General features: G+C 45.0%; 1 protein-coding gene and 1 pseudogene across 1 annotated transcript in view; one reads left to right on the top strand and one right to left on the bottom strand.

Moving 5' to 3' along the window:
* Positions 1 to 20,953, bottom strand: part of HDAC11 (histone deacetylase 11) — a 56,695-nt gene that overhangs the window by 32,058 nt on the left and 3,684 nt on the right. The window contains 2 exon segments of the mRNA XM_066616695.1: positions 4,100 to 4,200; positions 8,960 to 9,108. Coding sequence (XP_066472792.1) covers positions 4,100 to 4,200; positions 8,960 to 9,108 — 250 coding nt within the window.
* On the top strand, positions 7,125 to 7,244 carry LOC136643182 (5S ribosomal RNA; annotated as a pseudogene).

The following is a 20,953-nucleotide window of genomic DNA, read 5'->3' as shown; positions in this document are numbered from 1 at the left end:
GGCTTTGCGGTCAGAAATACCCTGCTGAAATCCATCATCCCACCTACTGTGGGAAGTGAAAGAATTTTGTCCCTGCAGCTCCAGTCATCAGCAGGACCTGTCACTCTCATCAGTGCTTATGCACCGACTCTGTCGTCTCCAGCAGAAGCCAAAGACAAATTCTATGATGACCTGGCCACCACTGTCAAGAAAATCCCTGTAAAAGAGCCATTGTTCATCCTCGGCGATTTCAATGCTAGAGTTGGTGCTGATAACAGTTGCTTAGGTCAGTTTGGCACTGGGAGGATGAACGAAAATGGCCAACGCCTGCTAGAGTTTTGCTGTCATCACGGTCTCTGTGTCAGCAACACGTTCTTCAACACAAAGCCCCAACATAGAGTCTCTTGGAGACATCCAAGATCAAAGCACTGGCACCAGCTCGACCTGATCCTCACCAGACGCTCCAGCCTTCCCAGCATCAAGATCACACGCAGTTATCATGGTGCTGCCTGCAACACTGACCACTCCCTGGTGTGCAGCAGAGTGAAACTGCAAACAAAGAGACTGTATCACAAGAAAAAGGAAGGAAGACCTCGCATTGATACCAGCAAGACCCGGGATCAGAGAAAAGTGGAGGAATTTGCACAAGCGCTTGAGGAATCTCTTCCAGGCCCGGCCGACGCAAACGCATCCAACAGATGGGAACATTTCAAGAATACCGTTTACAACACCGCCTTGTCCATATTCGGCAAGAAGACCAACAAGGCGGCAGACTGGTTTGAAGCCCACTCTGAGGAGTTGACACCAGTCATTGAGGAAAAGAGGAGAGCTCAAGCAGCATACAAGGCCTGTCCCAGTGAGCGCAACCTGCAGGTCCTCCGACCTGCTCGCAGCAAAGTCCAACAGACTGCCAGGAGATGTGCTAACGACTACTGGCTCCAGCTCTGTTCCGAGATACAGATAGCAGCTGACACGGGCAACATCAAGGGGATGTATGATGGTATCAAGCAGGCCCTAGGTCCAACACAGAGGAAAATTGCCCCTCTGAAGTCTGCCACAGGCGAGGTCATCCAGGATCGGGCGCAGCAGATGGAACGCTGGGTGCAGCACTACTCTGAGCTATATTCCAGAGAAAATGTAGTCACCGAAGAAGCACTGAACAACATTGAGTGCCTGCCTGTGCTGGAAGAGCTTGACAGTGAACCAACCCTAGAAGAACTTCACGTGGCCCTGGACTCCCTTGCCTTTGGCAAGGCACCTGGAAAAGACAGCATCCCTGCTGAAGTCCTAAAATGCTGCAAAGAGATCATCGTCACTGAGCTGCATGAAATCCTCTGTCTCTGCTGGAGAGAAGGTGGAGTACCTCAAGACATGAGGGATGCAAACATCATCACGCTGTACAAGAACAAAGGTGACAGGGGTGACTGCAACAACTACCGCGGCATCTCTCTCCTTAGCGTTGTAGGAAAGCTGTTTGCCCGAGTTGTACTAAAGAGGCTCCAGGTACTTGCAGAGAGCGTCTATCCAGAATCGCAGTGTGGATTCCAAGCCAACAGGTCCACCACTGATATGGTATTCTCCCTTAGACAACTGCAGGAGAAATGCAGGGAACAACGACAGCCACTCTTTATAGCCTTCATAGATCTCACAAAGGCTTTCGACCTGGTCAGCAGAGACGGCCTCTTCAAGATTCTCCCCAAGATTGGATATCCACCCAGGCTCCTCAGCATCATCAGATCTTTCCACAAGGACATGAAGGGCACTGTTGTCTTCGATGGCTCCACATCAGACCCCTTTGACATCCGAAGCGGAGTGAAGCAGGGCTGTGTTCTTGCACCAACCTTGTTTGGGATTTTCTTCGCTGTCCTGCTGAAGCAGGCCTTTGGAACTACAACAGAAGGCATCTATCTCCGGACCAGATCAGACGGAAAGCTCTTCAACCTCTCCAGACTGAGAGCAAAATCCAAAGTCCAGCTGAAATGTCTTCGTGACTTCCTCTTTGCCGACGATGCAGCTGTCACTACCCACTCTGCCAAAGATCTCCAGCAGCTCATGGATCGTTTTAGCAAGGCCTGCCAAGATTTTGGACTGACAATCAGCCTGAAGAAAACACAGGTCATGGTTCAGGATGTGGACTCACCTCCCTGCATTACAATCTCTGAGCATGAACTGGAGGTTGTCCATGACTTTGTGTACCTTGGCTCAACGATCTCCAACACTCTTTCTCTCAATACCGAGCTAAACAAGCGCATCGGTAAAGCAGCTACCACGTTTTCCAGACTCACAAAGAGAGTCTGGTCCAACAAGAAGCTGACAGAACATACCAAGATCCAGGTCTACAGAGCTTGCGTCCTGAGTACACTTCTGTACTGCAGCGAGTCATGGACTCTTCGCTCACAACAGGAGAGGAAACTGAGCGCTTTCCACATGCGCTGCCTCCGACGCATCCTCGGCATCACCTGGCAGGACAAAGTTCCAAACAACACAGTCCTGGAACATGCTGGAATCCCTAGCATGTATTCACTGCTGAAACAGAGACGCCTGCGTTGGCTTGGTCATGTCGTGAGAATGGATGATGGCCGGATCCCAAAGGATCTCCCCTATGGAGAACTCGTGCAAGGAAAGCGCCCTACAGGTAGACCACAGCTGCGATACAAGGACATCTGCAAGAGGGATCTGAAGGCCTTAGGGATGGACCTCAACAAGTGGGAAACCCTGGCCTCTGAGCGGCCCGCTTGGAGGCAGGCTGTGCAGCATGGCCTTTCCCAGTTTGAAGAGACACTTGGCCAACAGTCTGAGGCTAAGAGGCAAAGAAGGAAGGCCCATAGCCAGGGAGACAGACCAGGGACAGACTGCACTTGCTCCCGGTGTGGAAGGGATTGTCACTCCCGGATTGGCCTTTTCAGCCACACTAGACGCTGTGCCAGAACCACCTTTCAGAGCGCGATACCATAGTCTTTCGAGACTGAAGGTTGCCAATACAATACTGTGAAAGCAACAGTCATTACCTTGGATGCTTCTCTCTAATGGCACCAAAAGTGTTAAAATGAAGGACAGGGATGGGCGCAATCCTAACCAACTTTCCAGCAACAAGGTAAGGGCAATGCAACTCCAAGTTAAGGGAACAAACACTGTCTTACCTTGAGGAAGCCTCCATGACTGCTTCCCAACTGCAGGATGCAGAACATGCCCCACTGGCACAGCTATGCCAGTGCTGGAAAACTGGTTAGGAAAACTGGTCAGGACTGGTTAGGATGCTTAAGAAAGCATTTAAGGAAAATGGTACAATACTGATATGACGCACAAAAAGCAGAGACAGAATATTTAGAATAGCATCTTTTTAAATTACAGACTACAAGACCAGTATGGTTTTCTAACATACCCTTACAAATATAGCTGGAGATAATCCAAATTCAAGGAAAGTATCTTCTGCATTAAACTTCAATTGCATCCACTGATTTAATTTGCCCATATAGTTCTAACATTGTATCAGAAATAAGTTTTTCCGATTAAAAGTAGTCAGTTAACAGCTTTAATAGCAGCTTTAATAAGAAGAGGTTTATCAGCTGGTTTTTCAAGCTTTCAAATACAGACTGCATGAAAGATTGTAATTAAAACCAGTCTCACCCTTGGGCACCCACTGTCATCTTCTTGTTGTTTTGTATTCTATTCCTACTTGAGTCTCTTGAAGTATAAAGTCTCTCTTTCCAACAGACTGGAACAAAGTAATCCCTATACAAATGTCCCTATCAAAATTACGTAACAATACTTAGTGGTTTCAGGTTTGTTTTTGTTTTTTTTCTCCCAAATGTATTTATAGGAGAACATCTTGCATTGCATGACTCTATTTTTAATATTCTATTCAGTAGGTCTCCACTCACCCCAACCATAGAAATGTGTCTCTAACCTAAGACTTTAAATATTACGCTCAAGGATACCAGAGGCCTAGAGCAAGTAAAGAAACTATTTCTGTGCTACACGTTGCTGTTTTCCTTATACTCAGTTAAGGTAAATTGGGCAAGAAGGGAAGGAAAGGTTCTGTATGCATGGGGGGGGGGAGTAATGTATGAAGTAAGATTTAAAAAATGAAAACATATGTTTCAAATGCAAGATACAATACCTTTAATCGATCCAGGTAGCTTTTTGTATGGACAACTAACAGGTCTTCTTCACTTGCTTCTCGAGCTCGTACAATCACGTCATCTGCAATTAATTTTTCTTCTGAATCAGAAAACAAAGGAGAATCACGAACATGCAAATAAAATGTATTTTGTAATATTACAAAAACTAGCATACTGGGCATATATTTTGCTTTAAACACAATTGCACATAAAACAGCTAATTATGATGGGTAGATAAGTGATTTTCAACCACTGAGCCATGGCTCATTGGTGTGCTGTGAATGGTCCACAGGTGTGTCATGGAGTTTAGGGGAGGGTAATTTATTAGTTGGGCCATTGGGATATCTGAGCCCCCCTCACCAGCCGTGCGTTGTGCCTTGTCAACTGTCAAAATACTGATGGTGCACCTTAATAATTTTAGTGCCCTGTAAGGGTCAAATCCTATCCAATTTTCCAGCCCTGGTGTAGCCATGCCAACAGGGTGTGTGCTGCATCCTGTGGTGGAAAGGTAGTTATGGAGGCCTCCACAAGGTAAGGGAACATCTGTTCCCTTGCTTCAGAGCTGCACTGCAGCTGCACTGGCACTGGAAAGTTGGATAGGATTGGGCACTCAGTGCGCTATGAGATGAAAAGGGTTGAAAATCGTTGGATTAGATTAAGTGCAGCACAAGGGAATTTTCCCAGCCTTGCCTTCCTACTGCAACTTTCTATACATCCTGAAAAACCACTCCGGAAGCTCAAGAGATCATTTGGAACAATGTGGAATATGGCACAGGGAAGGCTAAAGAGGGAAAGAGTGGTGAAACTGGGTGAAGGCATTAGGAACTTCCACCCATGCAAAGTGTTTGTGAAATTTCAGTTAATTCCCCCCTCCCCCTAAAGCCCCTGAGACTACATCCCATACAACTCAGAATAGTCTACAAACTCTTACTGACTTTTCAAGCATGCAGGAGGCTGCAATGGAGAAGGGGAACAGTCAAGTACTCCTGCATGGGTGTTCATCTTCTCACAGTTCCCTGGATCCAGCACAATAATACTGGATTATTGTATGTACCAGCAAATGGTGGTAGTGTACCAAAAATATAGTACATGACACACAAACACTAGTAAACATTAAAATGCATTACGAATGTTTCTTATCTATGCAATTGAAATGTATTTTTACCTAAATTTATAAACCACTTTCATAAAAAAATCAGTGGACCATGAAATCAATTAATATGTGAGTCATACAACACATAAGAATATAAGCAACACCACAGCACTAAATGCAAGGAACAATATTAAAAATTAACTAATATAATAAAAATAGCAACTGTCAGAAAGACTTTGTAAAATAAAAATGGCTTTAGCTGCTTCCTAAAAGCTGCAAGCATGGAAACTATATGAATCTCTCTAAGCAAGGCAGATGCATAACACCATGGTCAATACTGAAAATATCCTTAGGAATAATTAAAGAATAGGACCTACATATGATGTTAAAAACTAACATACTTAGAAGATTCTACCCTCACACCATTAAGTTTTTCTTCAGTTCTTTATTGTGATTCACTACAAAATCCATAAGCAGATACTTGTATTTAATTCACCAAATTATTAGAGTAGAAATACAAACATTCAAAGAACTTACAGAAGTTTACATTTAGGGATAAATAGAACATTGGCAACTCCTGATTGATATTCAATTAGCAAAATCTGAAAACAAATATAACTTTCATTCCCTTTTTTGATCAACAGATACCTGAAATTTAGGAGCCTGAGGAGAGCAACTTACAGTCCAATCCTAATGGCAGCGGCCAAAATGTATCCAGCGGCCCTGCTGGGACTGCCAGAGGTCTTGTTTGCCCCCTTCCCCTGAGTACCCCTTCCACAGGGTCCGCAATGGGTCTCCTCCAGCTATTTTGCCAGCACAGACTGGAAGAGCTCCATGTTGGGCTTTTCAGCCCAAAGCAGAGCACAGGATCCGGCAGATCACAGCTCCACCAGTACCACTCCCCTCCCACCCCAGTTTCTCTCCAGCCCCACCTACCTCCACCCTGAAAATACTCACTGCTGGCCAGCACTGCTGGAGCACTAGCTAGCCCTCCATGCGGCGCTGAGGCTCAGTGCCAACTGGCGCTGGCCCAGCACCAATGGGCCCCTCCTCTCCAGGTGCCAGAGACATGCCTTACAGCATGTTTGCAAAATTCAGCACTGGCGCTGAGGAATTTTAGGATTGGGCCCTTAGTCCTTTCCTTTTGTCACATTTTCTTTCTATAAATTGCCTTCCTAAGTTGCTATTTGCTGTAAATTTGCAGTTTTGTGGAGCAAAGAGCAGCTGAGAGTGTAATATGCTGCCCAAAAACCAGTTCAAAGGATTAAAATTCCCTTTTTCACACATTCAAGTCCTGACTCAGACTGGGACTAACAGGGCTGCATTTTGTTTTTTAAAAAGACATAACAAATCCTAAACATTTTTTTACATATAGCAAAAGTTATGATATCCAACACCTGATGATCCAGAAAGCTCTATTAACTGGCTCAGCAAGTTCACCAGCCCCAACTTCTTACCTGCAACCTAGCAGTTTGCAGCATGCTAATGACTATGGAAGTTGCTCAGGAGCATTTACAAGAGCTCCACAGTGAAACTGACAGCATTCTGAGTGAAACTGACAGCACTGGCAGGGTCTCAAGTGAAACTGGCAGCAAACACAGTGTTCCCAGATAAACTGACAACTATAGCAATGGAAATGTTCTCATATCTCAAAAACTATGTATCTAGCAACTCATGAATCCCAGAGATACTGGATATTGCAACTGTATATCTAAAGCAGCTGTCTCAAAACCATGGCCCGTGGCGCACTGAGAGTATCTGTCCAGGCAAAGTTGTACCTGACATGACAAAGCATATCTACATTAATAGTTTTATTTTTACGTGCTAAATTTTGATTTAAAATTCTAGCATAATTGAAACTCTAATACACAAAGTAGGAATGCATACAATTTATTCATATCACATATCGTGCTACCCACCATTATCCATGGTGTAACAGCAACTGTTACCTTGCACATGCCCGATCTCATCTGATCTCGGAAGCTAAGCAGGGTCAGGCCGGGTTAGTACTTGGATGGGAGACCTCCTGGGAATACCAAGTGCTGTAGGCTTATACCACAGTCTTTCGAGACTGAAGGTTGCCAACCATCCATTACCCATTTGGATGTGAGGGCATTCTTGTCCTGCCCCGTGAAGCAAAGATGGGCTGATCCTGAAAGTTTACTCAACAAGAACACTTGCCCCAGGGTTTTTAGATATTTAATTGAGAGAGAATACCTGTTCTAGAAGACAAGTTTGTTCTTGAGAGGATTTCTGGAATTATATATGCCAGTCAGATACTTTAGAGCCTAAAATGTGACTTGGGTTGGTTAATTATGATAGTGTAGATAAGGTGTATGGCAAAATTAATAAATACTTGGGAAAGGTGGCATCTGAGGTGGGTGGTAAAATTACTGTCCACCCATCTGAGTTCATTTGCAGCCCACTCTCTTCTGTGTGATGAAACACATTTGTCTGTGACTGATGCAAACATCTCTCTGAAAGACCTGCAGTGAGGCCTGTGAGGCCTTTTACAACCTTTTAGAATGGGAGATGTAAACCTCCAGGCTAGCCCCATGTGGTAGATATGGTGAGAGGTCATGGTGTTGGAGTAGGGATTTCAGTGTGCACACTGAGGTAAGCAGTGGATTAGTCCCCACTAGTCAGTCCCCTAGATGTTGCCTGGCTCAGAGAGCTTGGCTGATAATCCCTTGGATTTGGATTATAAAATCAACCTCAAATGCTTTCTGGCTTGAGGAAGAAGGCGCAGTTCAGCTTTCTCAACTCCCATGGCGTTGGTATTGACAAGTGTGAACCATCAGTTGATGGCCCACAGTTCTGAGTTAGAATGAGAATGCCTGTTAGAGAAGAAAAGCTGTTTGCTGTCTCCTCTAGGTTAGATGCCCAAGCTGAAGGACACGGATACTGTTTTCAGGCAGAATCTGCTACTGAACTGTTATCCTTATTAATGACTGGCTTTAAATATTCTATTGTTTGCCAAAGATGACCTATCTCAGGGCCCAATTCTGAGCTCAGCGGCATGGCTCCATGCCGCTGAGCACTGTTGCAAACGTGCCATACGACATGTTTGCCAGCCTCACTGCCGGGTTCCAGCTGGTGCTAGCCCAGCGCCGGCCTGTGCTGGGCTAGTGCGGGGTGATCACCCAGCTTCCGTGGCCCAGACCGCCGAGCTGCAGAATGGTAGGTGGGGGCGGGGACTGGGCGTTTCGGGGAGGGGGGAAGCCGGCGGGGGGCAGAGAGAGGGTGGGGAGGAGGCGTGACGGGAGGTGTGATGCGTGGAGGGGGCAGGCTGGAGGCGTGCCTGGGGGAGGCATGGGAGGTGCATCCGTGGAGCTCCGCTCCACAGGATCCAGGGCAGTCATGTAAGGCTGCGCACCCTACACAAGTGCCTTTACCTAACTGCCGACCTTTTGGTCGGCGGTAAAGTGAGTAGCCCCACTGCAGGGCTGCTTACCTTACTCAGAGGAAGTGGACGAAAGTTCCCTTCTCCCGATGCACCTCCCGCGGTAGCTTGGGAGCTGCAGGATCTGTCAGCAGCCCTTCTCGATGCCGCCGAGGCTGGTCGCCCTGGGCAGCTGACAATTGCACTGTCATGTGTTTATTAGTGGGTGTAAGGGAAACAGATCAAGAAAATAATCATAACTACTATCTATATGTCCTGATTAACAAAAATCCTATCATCCACAGATTCTGTACACTCTTATAGTACAGCAACATAGCACCATTTTCAAAAAATGTAAAACCATCAGATTTGTTCTTATTTTACCTTTCAAGAAACGTATTATTTTTCCCCATTTTCCAGAATCAAATGGATGTAGTTTCTCCAATCCCAAAAATGTAATGTTGTAATCTGGAGAATACACAATAGGCCAGCATGATGGTGGGATATCATCATATAGTTCTGTCTCGTGAGGCCTTTCAGAAAAAAAGAACAGTAGCGTTACATTTTCAAAATACTGGTACAGAAAAACAAATAACATAAATTGCTTATAAATTTAGTTAATGTTTATTTGTAGACAGGCAGCCCAAACCTGAGCTGCCCAGAGCACAGGGCTGTGGCAGCGCCAAAAATGGCTGCCACTGCAACTTCTTCTCAGGCTCCTCAGGGCTCCCTAGGGAGGCGTGGCTAGCTCCCAGGGGCATCCTGAGGCATTTTGGGGAGAGAGGTGGCCATAGCTGCTCAGCTTAGTTCAGCTCAGCTGCATGTGCTGCCTCCCTACTTGCTGCTTTTCTAAGGCTGTGAAGAAGGTGGGTGGGACAGGGTGGGGAGGGCATGTGAAACATGGTGGAGGAAGGTGGTGGAGCCTCCCTGCCAAACTAGAGAAGGTTGGCTAGGCAGAGGCGGAGGTGCTGCAGCTCATCAGCACAGGTCGAACTCCTAGCAGGCTTCAAACTGGGAGGGAAGCCTAACCTAGAAAGAGCTCCACCAGCAAGTATAAGCAGCACAGCGCTTTCTTCTGCTTGGGAAGGAGGGAGCCCAGCCTGCTCTGGGGGGGGGGTACCAAATGCCACAGACTGCATTGCTCCGTCTTGCCTGCGGGAAATAGGTGTGGCATCTGCACATTGGGGTGTATGTGTTTGAGCATGCCCCCATCTACTTTGGGGGCGAGTTGTAATCTTGCTCTGTGTGGCTGCAATCCTATCCGCACTTTCCTGGGAGTAAGACCCATTGACTCAAATGAGACTTACTTCTGAGTATACCTACATAGGCTTGGGGGTCTGTGTCAGCTTAACCAAGGATCTTCACCTTTCTTTTTCCTCCCCCTTCAAAAAAGAAAAAAAAGCAGTTCCTGATCAATCAAGCTTTGTCTCCAAAAGTTGATTAAAAAAATAAAAATACCCATTCCTTTTCAGCCACCCCCCTTTTTCCTCCTGCTTCCTTTGGGGAGGGGGGTTACTTCCCAAGTTGGCTGCTATTATAAGACAAAAGGCACAATCCTAGCTAGGTCTACTCAGATGTAAGTCCTATTGTGTTCAATGGGACTTACTCCCAGGAAAGTGAGGTTAGGATCGCAGCCAAACAGACTCTGGGTCTCAGTTTCACATCAGTTTGCAATTAGCAGATACACACAAAACAAAGTCATCCCCTTCACCAGCAAATTTCATCACTTCTCCCCCCCTTACAAGAAAAAAAAACATCCCTTTCCAAAACCCTCCAGGTGTGCTGCTAACAAACTCAGGGCACAATCCTAACCAGGTCTACTCAGAAGTAAATCCTACTTTGTTCAATGGGGCTTACTCTCAGGTAAGTGTGGTTAGGATTGCAGCATCAGAGTGCTGGCAGCTCTGCTGAAGATTTGACTTCTCCTGCTTTTTTGTTTCTAGTGTATAATTATAACATCTTCATGCCCATTTTGGGGGTAACTGAGGTGATGTGTTGTAATGGGGAGCTATGGCCAATGGCCACAAGGTTTAACCACTTGGCCAGAAAAGTTTAACCACTGCCTCAGAAGAAGGAGACTTTCGTCCCCTTCCCTCTGGTAAAGACAGTAGCCTCGCAATGGGGCTACTCGATTTACCACCAACCAAAAGGTTGGCAGTGAATCAAGACTCCATGTCAGTGGAGTGAAAATAGATATGGATAGGACTGTAGCCCCAGGCTCAAGGAATACCAGTTTTGACTCAAATTGCATTGTTACATTCTTTCCCAGTATATATTGTATATATACTATATATAAGGCTCTATAAGTACTGGGTATATACTGTACCCAGCACTTATAGAGCCTTATAAGGGCAAAATAATTACTTGTAATTTACTGCAATTTACCACACCTGATGATGTCATAATGTCTCTGTTTAATCATCACTCCTGGCTTATAAAAGCAGATCTCAGGGCTGAAAGTCAGCAATACTATCTCAGAAAGGGTGAATAGCACACCTCAGAGTCACAACAGTTATGACGATCCAGAACATCTCATGGAACATTTGAACATCAGCGATCCATTTGATAATGGAGGTCTGATAATGGAGGCAGGGGGTCTGGTCTAGAGGGTAGAGCCTTCGTTAGCCCGAAGATAACATCTGAAGGTTGCCAGTTCGAGGCCACCGGCAGCTCCATGAATGGCTGGCGAGACCTTGAAGCACAGCTGACAAGCTGAGCTGAGTTATTCCACCTGCTATTTGGTGTGAGCGAAGCATCTTAGCTGCCCTTCAAGTGAGAGATGAAGGAGCTGCTTGTCAGCCAGCATGGGAGGCAACTGGGGGCCAGAAGTGATACCAGATAGTGAAAGATCCATCTGAAATGTTGTCCTGTTCTTGAAAGATAGAACCTTTCTGTTATTGTAAAAATCCCTTCAGGGGTTTAGAGATAGCCTGCCTATGTGAACCACCCTGAATAAAGTCAGAGGAGTAATCTGTTGACCAGAAAGGCAGTATATAATTACCAGTATTATTATTATTATTATTATTATTATTATTATTATTATTATTGTAAAAGTCAAGACAAGAAAAACAAAACAATCTGTTAGCCCCAGACGGCGTCCTCAAGTTCACAAGAAAACGAACAAGAGTAGAGAGTGCATCCAGATTCACCGCTCAACACAAAACAGGGAGATCGTGAGAGGGCAACAGAAGAGTCACAGAGCCCAATCCTATTGAATTTTCTAGTGCCGGTGCAGCTGTGCCAAGGGGGTGTTCACTGCATTCTGTGGTGGGGAGGCAGTCACAGAGGCCTCCTTAAGGTATGGGAACATTTGTTCCCTTACCGTGGGGTGGCACTGCGGCTACACTAGTGCTGGAAAATTGAATAGGATTGGGCCCAAAGTCTTTGATATTAAAATGATGAACAAAGCATTACTTGTGAATAAAAAATTAGAAGTATTTGTAGCCTCAGACCCAAGAAGGAAAAAAAAGGGAGTAGCCATCGGGCAGCCCAATCCTGAGCTGCCTGGGGCGCCCAGGCTCGGTGGCACCGGGAAGGGCTGTCGTCAGATCCTGCGCCTCCCAGGCTACCACGGGAGGTGCCTTGGAAGAAAGGGACTTTCGTACCCTTACCCCAAGTAAGGTAAGCAGCCCCGCAGTGGGGCTACTCACTTTACCGCCGACCTTGTAAAGGCACTCGTGTAGGGCGTGGAGCCCTACACAAGCGCCTTGGATCCTGCAGAGTGGAGCTCCTCAGACCCGCCTGCCTCCCTCCCTCCCCCTGGCACACCTCCAGTCGCCCTCTCTCTGCCCCCGCCAGCCTTCCTACTCCTCATAACACCTCCTCCCCACAGCCATCCCCGCCCCCACTTTCCGTGCTGCAGCTCAGCAGTCCAGGAGACCACCGAGCCGCAGAAGCTGGGCGACCGCCCCGTGCTAGCCCAACACCAGCCGGCGCTGGGCTAGCACGGGCAGGAGCCTAGCAGTGAGCCTCGCAAAGCCATGCCGCCGAGCACAGGATTGGGCTCTATGTTAAAGAAAGGTTGAGACCAAAATTAATATAAATAATATCAGGAAGTTGTGTATCAGGAAGTGTGTATCAGGAAGTTGAATAGGGAGCAGAGGTGAGGCAGACGGGATGCAGGGGGAGGGCAGGAGAGGGGTTTGTGCGTATCAGGAAGTTGAACAGGGAGCAGTGGTGAGGCAAACGGGATGCAGGGAGAGGGGCAGGAGAGGGGTTTGTGTGTATCAGGAAGTTGAACAGGGAGCAGTGGTGAGGCAAACGGGATGCATGGGGAGGGGCAGGAGAGGGGTTTGTGTGTATCAGGAAGTTGAACAGGGAGCAGTGGTGAGGTAAACGGGATGCAGGGGGAGGGGCAGGAGAGGGGTTTGTGTGTATCAGGAAGTTGAACAGGGAGCAGTGGTGAGGCAAACGGGATGCAGGGGGAGGGGCAGGAGAGGGGTCTGTGTGTATCAGGAAGTTGAATAGGGAGCAGTGGTGAGGCAGACGGGATGCAGGGGGAGGGGCACGAGAGGGGTTTGTGGCTATCAGGAAGTTGAATAGGGAGACATCTAAAAGAAGGAAAACTCTGATTCCAAACCTCCACTGCCTTGTGGCTACATCCAGTTGTGGAAAAGGCTTCAGGAGTCAACCTCGAGGCAAAATCAGGAGCCGGAGTCCCTCAGGCAGTTCGTGGCTACACACAGTCACGTTCTGGCAACTCCTGCGACGCCGCTGGAACCAACCGTATTGGTTTCTGCCTTTCCATTGGATCATTCCAGCGACGTGGAGAGGGGGATTTGCTGCATGGGTAACAGCCTATCCTCCATACCTTCTTTACCCAGGCTTCGCGCACTGGAGAGGACACTCCAACTTCGCCATACAGCGTCGGCACAACACGGGAAGCAGCAGTTACCGGTTATAAGTCTTTGCTCGATTGGCGTAGGGCATGACGCCAGGGGCTGCTTCTGACGGTGGGAGAGATCATTGCATCTCATTGGGCAGCTACCGCCTGCCTTAAGCTGGGCAGTCCCCAGCCAGTAAGGTGTTGCCTCGCCACGGTCCGTTAACCTCACGGGGTGCGTGGGGTTTAGGGTGAAAACCGACAAGCGGATCGACAACTCTGCACCATGCAATAGAAAACAGAAAACTCCTGCCCTAAAGCTGGGCACCTGGAACGTAAGGACAATGACACCTGGCTTCTCTGATGACCTGCAAGCAATAGATTATGCACGCAAAACAGCTGTCATCGACATGGAGCTGAGCAGACTGCAGATGGACATCGTCGCCCTTCAAGAGACAAAGCTGCCAGATTCCGGATCTGTCAAGGAGAGAAATTTCTCATTTTTCTGGCAGGGAAAACCACCAAACGAAACCAGGGAACATGGCGTTGGCTTTGCGGTCAGAAATACCCTGCTGAAATCCATCATCCCACCTACTGTGGGAAGTGAAAGAATTTTGTCCCTGCAGCTCCAGTCATCAGCAGGACCTGTCACTCTCATCAGTGCAGACTCTGTCATCTCCAGCAGAAGCCAAAGACAAATTTTATGATGACCTGGCCACCACTATCAAGAAGATCCCCGTAAAAGAGCCATTGTTCATCCTCGGTGACTTCAATGCTAGAGTTGGTGCTGATAACAGTTCGTGGCCCACTTGCTTAGGTCAGTTCGGCACTGGGAAGATGAACGAAAATGGCCAACGCCTGCTAGAGTTTTGCTGTCATCACGGTCTCTGTGTCAGCAACACGTTCTTCAACACAAAGCCCCAACATAGAGTCTCTTGGAGACACCCAAGATCAAAGCACTGGCACCAGCTCGACCTGATTCTCACCAGACGCTCCAGCCTTCCCAGCATCAAGATCACACGCAGCTATCAGGGTGCTGCCTGTGACACCGACCACTTGCTGGTGTGCAGCAGAGTGAAACTGCAAACAAAGCGACTGTATCACACGAAAAGGGAAGGAAGACCTCGCATTGATACCAGCAAGACCCGGGATCAGAGAAAAGTGGAGGAATTTGCACGAGCGCTTGAGGAATCTCTTCCAGGCCCGGTCGATGCAAACGCATCCAACAGATGGGAACATTTCAAGAATGCATTACAACACCGCCTTGTCCATATTTGGCAAAAAGACCAACAAGGCGGCAGACTGGTTTGAAGCCCACTCTGAGGAGTTGACACCAGTCATTGAGGAAAAGAGGAGAGCTCAAGCAGCATACAAGGCCTGTCCCAGTGAGCGCAACCTGCAGGTCCTCCGACCTGCTCGCAGCAAAGTCCAACAGACTGCCAGGAGATGTGCTAACGACTACTGGCTCCAGCTCTGTTCCGAGATACAGATAGCAGCTGACACAGGCAACATCAAGGGGATGTATGATGGTATCAAGCAGGCCCTAGGTCCAACACAGAAGAAAATTGCCCCTCTGAAGTCTGCAACAGGCGAGGTCATCCAGGATCGGGCGCAGCAGATGGAACGCTGGGTGCAGCACTACTCTGAGCTATATTCCAGAGAAAATGTAGTCACCGAAGAAGCGCTGAACAACATTGAGTGCCTGCCTGTGCTGGAGGGGCTTGACAGTGAACCAACCCTAGAAGAACTTCACGTGGCCCTGGACTCCCTTGCCTTTGGCAAGGCACCTGGAAAAGACAGCATCCCTGTTGAAGTCCTAAAGTGCTGCAAAGAGATCATCATCACTGAGCTGCATGAAATCCTTTGTCTCTGCTGGAGAGAAGGTGGAGTACCTCAAGACATGAGGGATGCAAACATCATCACGCTGTACAAGAACAAAGGCGACAGGGGTGACTGCAACAACTACCGTGGCATCTCTCTCCTTAGCATTGTAGGAAAGTTGTTTGCCCGAGTTACACTAAAGAGGCTCCAGGTACTTGCAGAGAGCGTTTATCCAGAATCACAGTGTGGATTCCAAGCCAACAGGTCCACTACTGATATGGTATTCTCCCTTAGACAACTGCAGGAGAAATGCAGGGAACGACGACAGCCACTCTTTATAGCCTTCATAGATTTCACGAAGGCTTTCGACCTGGTCAGCAGGGACAGCCTCTTCAAGATTCTCCCAAAGATCGGATGTCCACCCAGGCTCCTCAGCATCATCAGATCCTTCCACAAGGACATGAAGGGCACTGTTGTCTTTGATGGCTCCACATCAGACCCCTTTGACATCCGAAGCGGCGTGAAGCAGGGCTGTGTTCTTGCACCAACCTTGTTTGGGATCTTCTTCGCTGTCCTGCTGAAGCAGGCCTTTGGAACTACAACAGAAGGCATCTATCTCCGGACCAGATCAGATGGAAAGCTCTTCAACCTCTCCAGACTGAGAGCAAAGTCCAAAGTCCAGCTGAAATGTCTGCGTGACTTCCTCTTTGCCGACGATGCAGCTATCACTACCCACTCTGCCAAAGATCTCCAGCAGCTCATGGATCGTTTTAGCAAGGCCTGCCAAGATTTTGGACTGACAATCAGCCTGAAGAAAACACAGGTCATGGTTCAGGATGTGGACTCACCTCCCTGCATTACAATCTCTGCGCATGAACTGGAGGTTGTCCATGACTTTGTGTACCTTGGCTCAACGATCTCCGACACTCTTTCTCTCGATACCGAGCTAAACAAGCATCGGTAAAGCAGCTACCACGTTTTCCAGACTCACAAAGAGAGTCTGGTCCAACAAGAAGCTGACGGAACATACCAAGATTCAGGTCTACAGAGCTTGCGTCCTGAGTACACTTCTGTACTGCAGCGAGTCATGGACTCTTCACTCACAACAGGAGAGGAAACTGAATGCTTTCCACATGTGCTGCCTCCGACGTATTCTCGGTATCACCTGGCAGGACAAAGTTCCAAACAACACAGTCCTGGAACATGCTGGAATCCCTAGCATGTATGCACTACTGAAACAGAGACGCCTGCGTTGGCTCGGTCATGTCGTGAGAATGGATGATGGCCGGATCCCAAAGGATCTCCTCTATGGAGAACCCGTGCAAGGAAAGCGCCCTACGGGTAGACCACAGCTGCGATACAAGGACATCTGCAAGAGGGATCTGAAGGCCTTAGGAGTGGACCTCAACAGGTGGGAAACCCTGGCCTCTGAGCGGCCCGCTTGGAGGCAGGCTGTGCAACATGGCCTTTCCCAGTTTGAAGAGACACTTGGCCAACAGTCTGAGGCTAAGAGGCAAAGAAGGAAGGCCCATAGCCAGGGAGACAGGCCAGGGACAGACTGCACTTGCTCCCAGTGTGGAAGGGATTGTCACTCCCGAATCGGCCTTTTCAGCCACACTAGACGCTGTTCCAGAACCACCTTTCAGAGCGCGATACCATAGTCTTTCGAGACTGAAGGTTGCCAACTAACTAACTAACTAACTAACTAACTAATAATAATAATAAACTTTATTTATATCCCACCCTTCTCCCTAAAGGAACCCAGGGCGGCTAATATATGTATCACAAGATGGAAGAATATTGATGGTTGAAGTACAAAAAGAAAATGCAAGAGTTTTAATTGTGAAAGCAGAAATAATTTTTTGTAAAGTTATCTAAAGATAAAAGAATTAGAGAATAAGTTGTATATTAGGAGACTTTAACTCAGTATTTGATTGAGAAATGGACTCAACATTGTCACAAGTAAAAGAGAGGGGGGAAAGGAGAACGCAAATTCCTAAAGCATTTTTACAATTGGCGGAACAGATGTATTTGATAGATGAATGGAGAACAAGATATCCAGAAACCGAAGATACCTTTTACTCCAATAGACATCAAACATGGTCAAGAATTGATGCTCTTTGGATACTAAGAGCTTGGACTAAGAATTTAGTAGAAGTGGAAATATTACCAAAGATATTATCAGACCATGATGCAGGCTAAAGAAAGCCATAAGCCAAACACAAACAAATGTTTACTTATGCTAACAGACCAAATGTTTAATGAAGCAAATGTTATGCCATGCTATGAATGTATGTAGCCAGTAAGCTGAAACTAATCATTTATGTTTACTTATGTTAATAATGTTAATGCAATGTTATGGGTGAATTAGTTAAGTTTAAGAAATAAGGAAAATGTTATGTTCAAATGTCCAAAAGCCTATATGTGCTTAGCACATATCACAAACAAATTTGCAAGGATTCATTTTGCTGTCTCTCAGTCTGAAGAGGTCTGCTTCAAGCAGGTTGTAAATCAGTGTTTCTTAGCAAGCTGCAAGGAGATAAGATTTTGAGCTTCAAAGCACTAAAGAAGCTGGAAATTCCAGCTGCCAAGTTTAATTGGTAAAATGATGGATGAGGCTAAGCTGTAGTTCCATTTACACTCCCAACCTTGAATGCCTGCTTCTGAACAGAGGAAGCACATTAAAAGAAGAAGATTTTTGTATTTTGAAGCATTCAGGCTTCTGAATAGGGAACATACTGGATTTTAAAATAAAACTCAACAGGCTTTCCAAAATATGCACTGGGAGAGCTGTTTAAGGCTAATTACACAAAGGCAACACACCACAGCATCATGGAAGTGTCAAAGGATCACACAGTCAGCATGCAAGCCAAATATTTTAATGCTTAATAGTTATTGCTTAGAATTATAATCAAATTATATGTATAAAGGCATAGTAAAGAGTTTAACTGTTAATAATAGTATAGAAATATACAGAATAAGTGGAAATCATTAAATTGAAAGAGACTTAAGTCTCAGATGTAATTCAAGATGCAAACTTGGCAGAAGTTAATTAACGAGACACTAGAACTCTAGACACTAGAACACTAGAACTTGAGCTAAGCAAAAACATTCCAATTCTGTAGACTCAAAGTGACAGATTTACAACTCAGAAACAGATACAGAGAACTAGGGAGGCAGGAAGCAGGATGCCTGCACCGTAAATTAGGAAAAGTTATAGCAGATAACTAAGAGTTTATACACAGGTTATAGAGATAGCACTAAGATTTTAATGAGGAACAGGACCTTGGCTAAGACAGTAAATCTGTTGCTAATTAAAATGGAGTTTGACAAATACAGACATCAGCAGAAACTAGCCACACAGGAACAGATAAGCAAAGAACATTCCTGAGAGGGTCCCCTGATCGGGAAAACATCATTAGAGCCTCTAAGTTAACAGAAAGAGCTGAATTTAGTTAAAATGAATAAGAAAAGAGTTCTAAAAGAGAATCCTTTATTTACAAATAAGAAGTTAGTTTGTTTTGTATAATTTTACACCACTATACATCACCCAAAGGTAACAGTACACATATAGGGAATCACACATGGAATAGAGAATTAAAAACCAAGAGGCTAGTTCAAACAAAGGTTAGCAGAAAGCCTACAGTGATGAATGACCAGACAGAAAGAATGCTGAATAGATAAAGCAGATGGGTGTTTAAAACATATCAAGGTCAGGCCAGTAAGGAATAGCCAGAGATAGACAAAGAATAAATGAGTAAAGAATGCCACCTAGTGGTTACTGAAATGTATGTTTTTAGTTTGTAATTTGAAACTAGCCAATCAGGTGTTTGTAAAGTGATCTATCTCTGATGTCATAACCCCAGCCAATGACAGTGTGAGATTTTCACACAAAGAAACCAAAATGCTATTTAAACAGACACACACACTGGAACATTGCTTTTTCTCTGAGAGTTCCCACATAGCTCCCATTGCTCTCTCCTTTTGGACAGGAGTCCCTGAGAAGCCTGTTGCTGGCAACGAATAAAGCTTGCAGACGATCACCACTCTTGCCTACTGAGTTTGCTTTTGAACTTTGCTCTCGACCTTGCAACAACCATAGTCCGGTAATGAGTAAATGAGAAACTCTTCAAAACCCATCTCAATGGAGATTGAATATTAACTGTCTAAAAAATGAAAACTTTAAAAAGAGCTTGAAAGAAGAAATAGAATATTATTTTAGAGATAACATCACACCTGATATTCCAATGGCAACAGTCTGGGATGTCAGTAAAGCTGTTTTTAGGGGATTGGCGATAAGAGAAGGTGCAAGAAAAATAAAAGAAAGGGAGAAAAAATATGTAGAGTTGGAGAAAGAATTGAAACGACAAGAATTACTAGGAAAGCAAAATCCTACAGCAATAGAGATAAAACGGAGAATGAGAGAAACGCAACATAAATTGAATATTTTGCTGAGAGAAGAATTAGCGAAGAAACTTATCTATGCTAGACAAATTTTTTTTGAAAATGCTAACAAAACTGGAAAGTGGTTGGCATATAAATTAAAGAGAGAGAATGAAATCTTATATACGTGCATTAAAGAATGAAGATGGAGAAAAAACTAAGAATGTAAAAGACATGAGTAATACTGTAAAAAGATTTTATGAAAAATTATATATGGAAAAGGGATTTCAAGTATTCAAAGGAATTATTTACCAAAAAAAATTAAAATTATCACAGCAACAACAAGAAATTTTAAATCAATCTATATCTGTTAGTGAGATTTCAGAAGCAATTGCTAAACATTAAAAATATCACAGCAACAACAAGAAATTTTAAATCAATCTATATCTGTTAGTGAGATTTCAGAAGCAATTGCTAAACAAAAAAATTGGAAATCACCAGGAAGTGATGAATTACCAGCTGAATTTCATAAACGTTTTGAAGAAGAGTTGACTTTACCATTTAAAAAAGTGATAGAAGAAATACAACAAAAGAATAAAATTTCTGAATCTTGGAATGAAGCAATCATTACAGTTATACATAAAGAAGGACTTGATCAAGAAGAGATTCAAAATTATAGACCAATTTCATTACTTAATGTGGATTATAAAATTTTTGTAACGATATTAGCTTCAAGATTTAAAAAAGTTTTGATAAATATAACCCATCAAGATCAAGCAGGGTTTTTTTTTACTAAGAAGACAAATTAGAAATAATATGAGGAAGATATTAAACTTCCTAGAATATTACAAAGCACACCCTGATAAACAAATGGCAATGTATAGACTTTCAAAAAGCATTTGATAATGCGAATTGGAACTTTATGTTTTTACAACTTGAAATGATGGAAATAGGAACTCAATTGATATGATTAAAGCTATATACTAAGAATCACACTGCTAGAATTAAAATAAACGGAGAACTTTCAGAGGAGATAAAAATTGAAAAAGGAACGAGACAGGGATGTCCACTTTTGTCACTACTGTTTATAGTGGTGATGGAAAAATTTTTTAATCAAGTGAGAAAGACAGAGGAGATTAAAGGGTTAAAAATAAGAGGTGAAAAATTTAAAATTCAGGCATTTGCGGATGATCTTATGGTGATTATAGAAGAACCATTAGAATCTGCCATTAACTTTTTGGATGTGATGAGAGAGTATATTGAAGTGACGGGACTGAAAATAAATGTCTAGAAAACAAAACTGTTAACAAACAATATGCAAAAAAAGAAAATATAGGAATTGGAGGAATTAA

The sequence above is a fragment of the Tiliqua scincoides genome, chromosome 2 (assembly GCF_035046505.1).
Source record: "Tiliqua scincoides isolate rTilSci1 chromosome 2, rTilSci1.hap2, whole genome shotgun sequence".
Classification (NCBI taxonomy): domain Eukaryota; kingdom Metazoa; phylum Chordata; class Lepidosauria; order Squamata; family Scincidae; genus Tiliqua; species Tiliqua scincoides.
The sequence above is the reverse complement of the archived record's forward strand: the minus strand, read 5'-3'. Positions and strand labels throughout refer to the sequence as shown.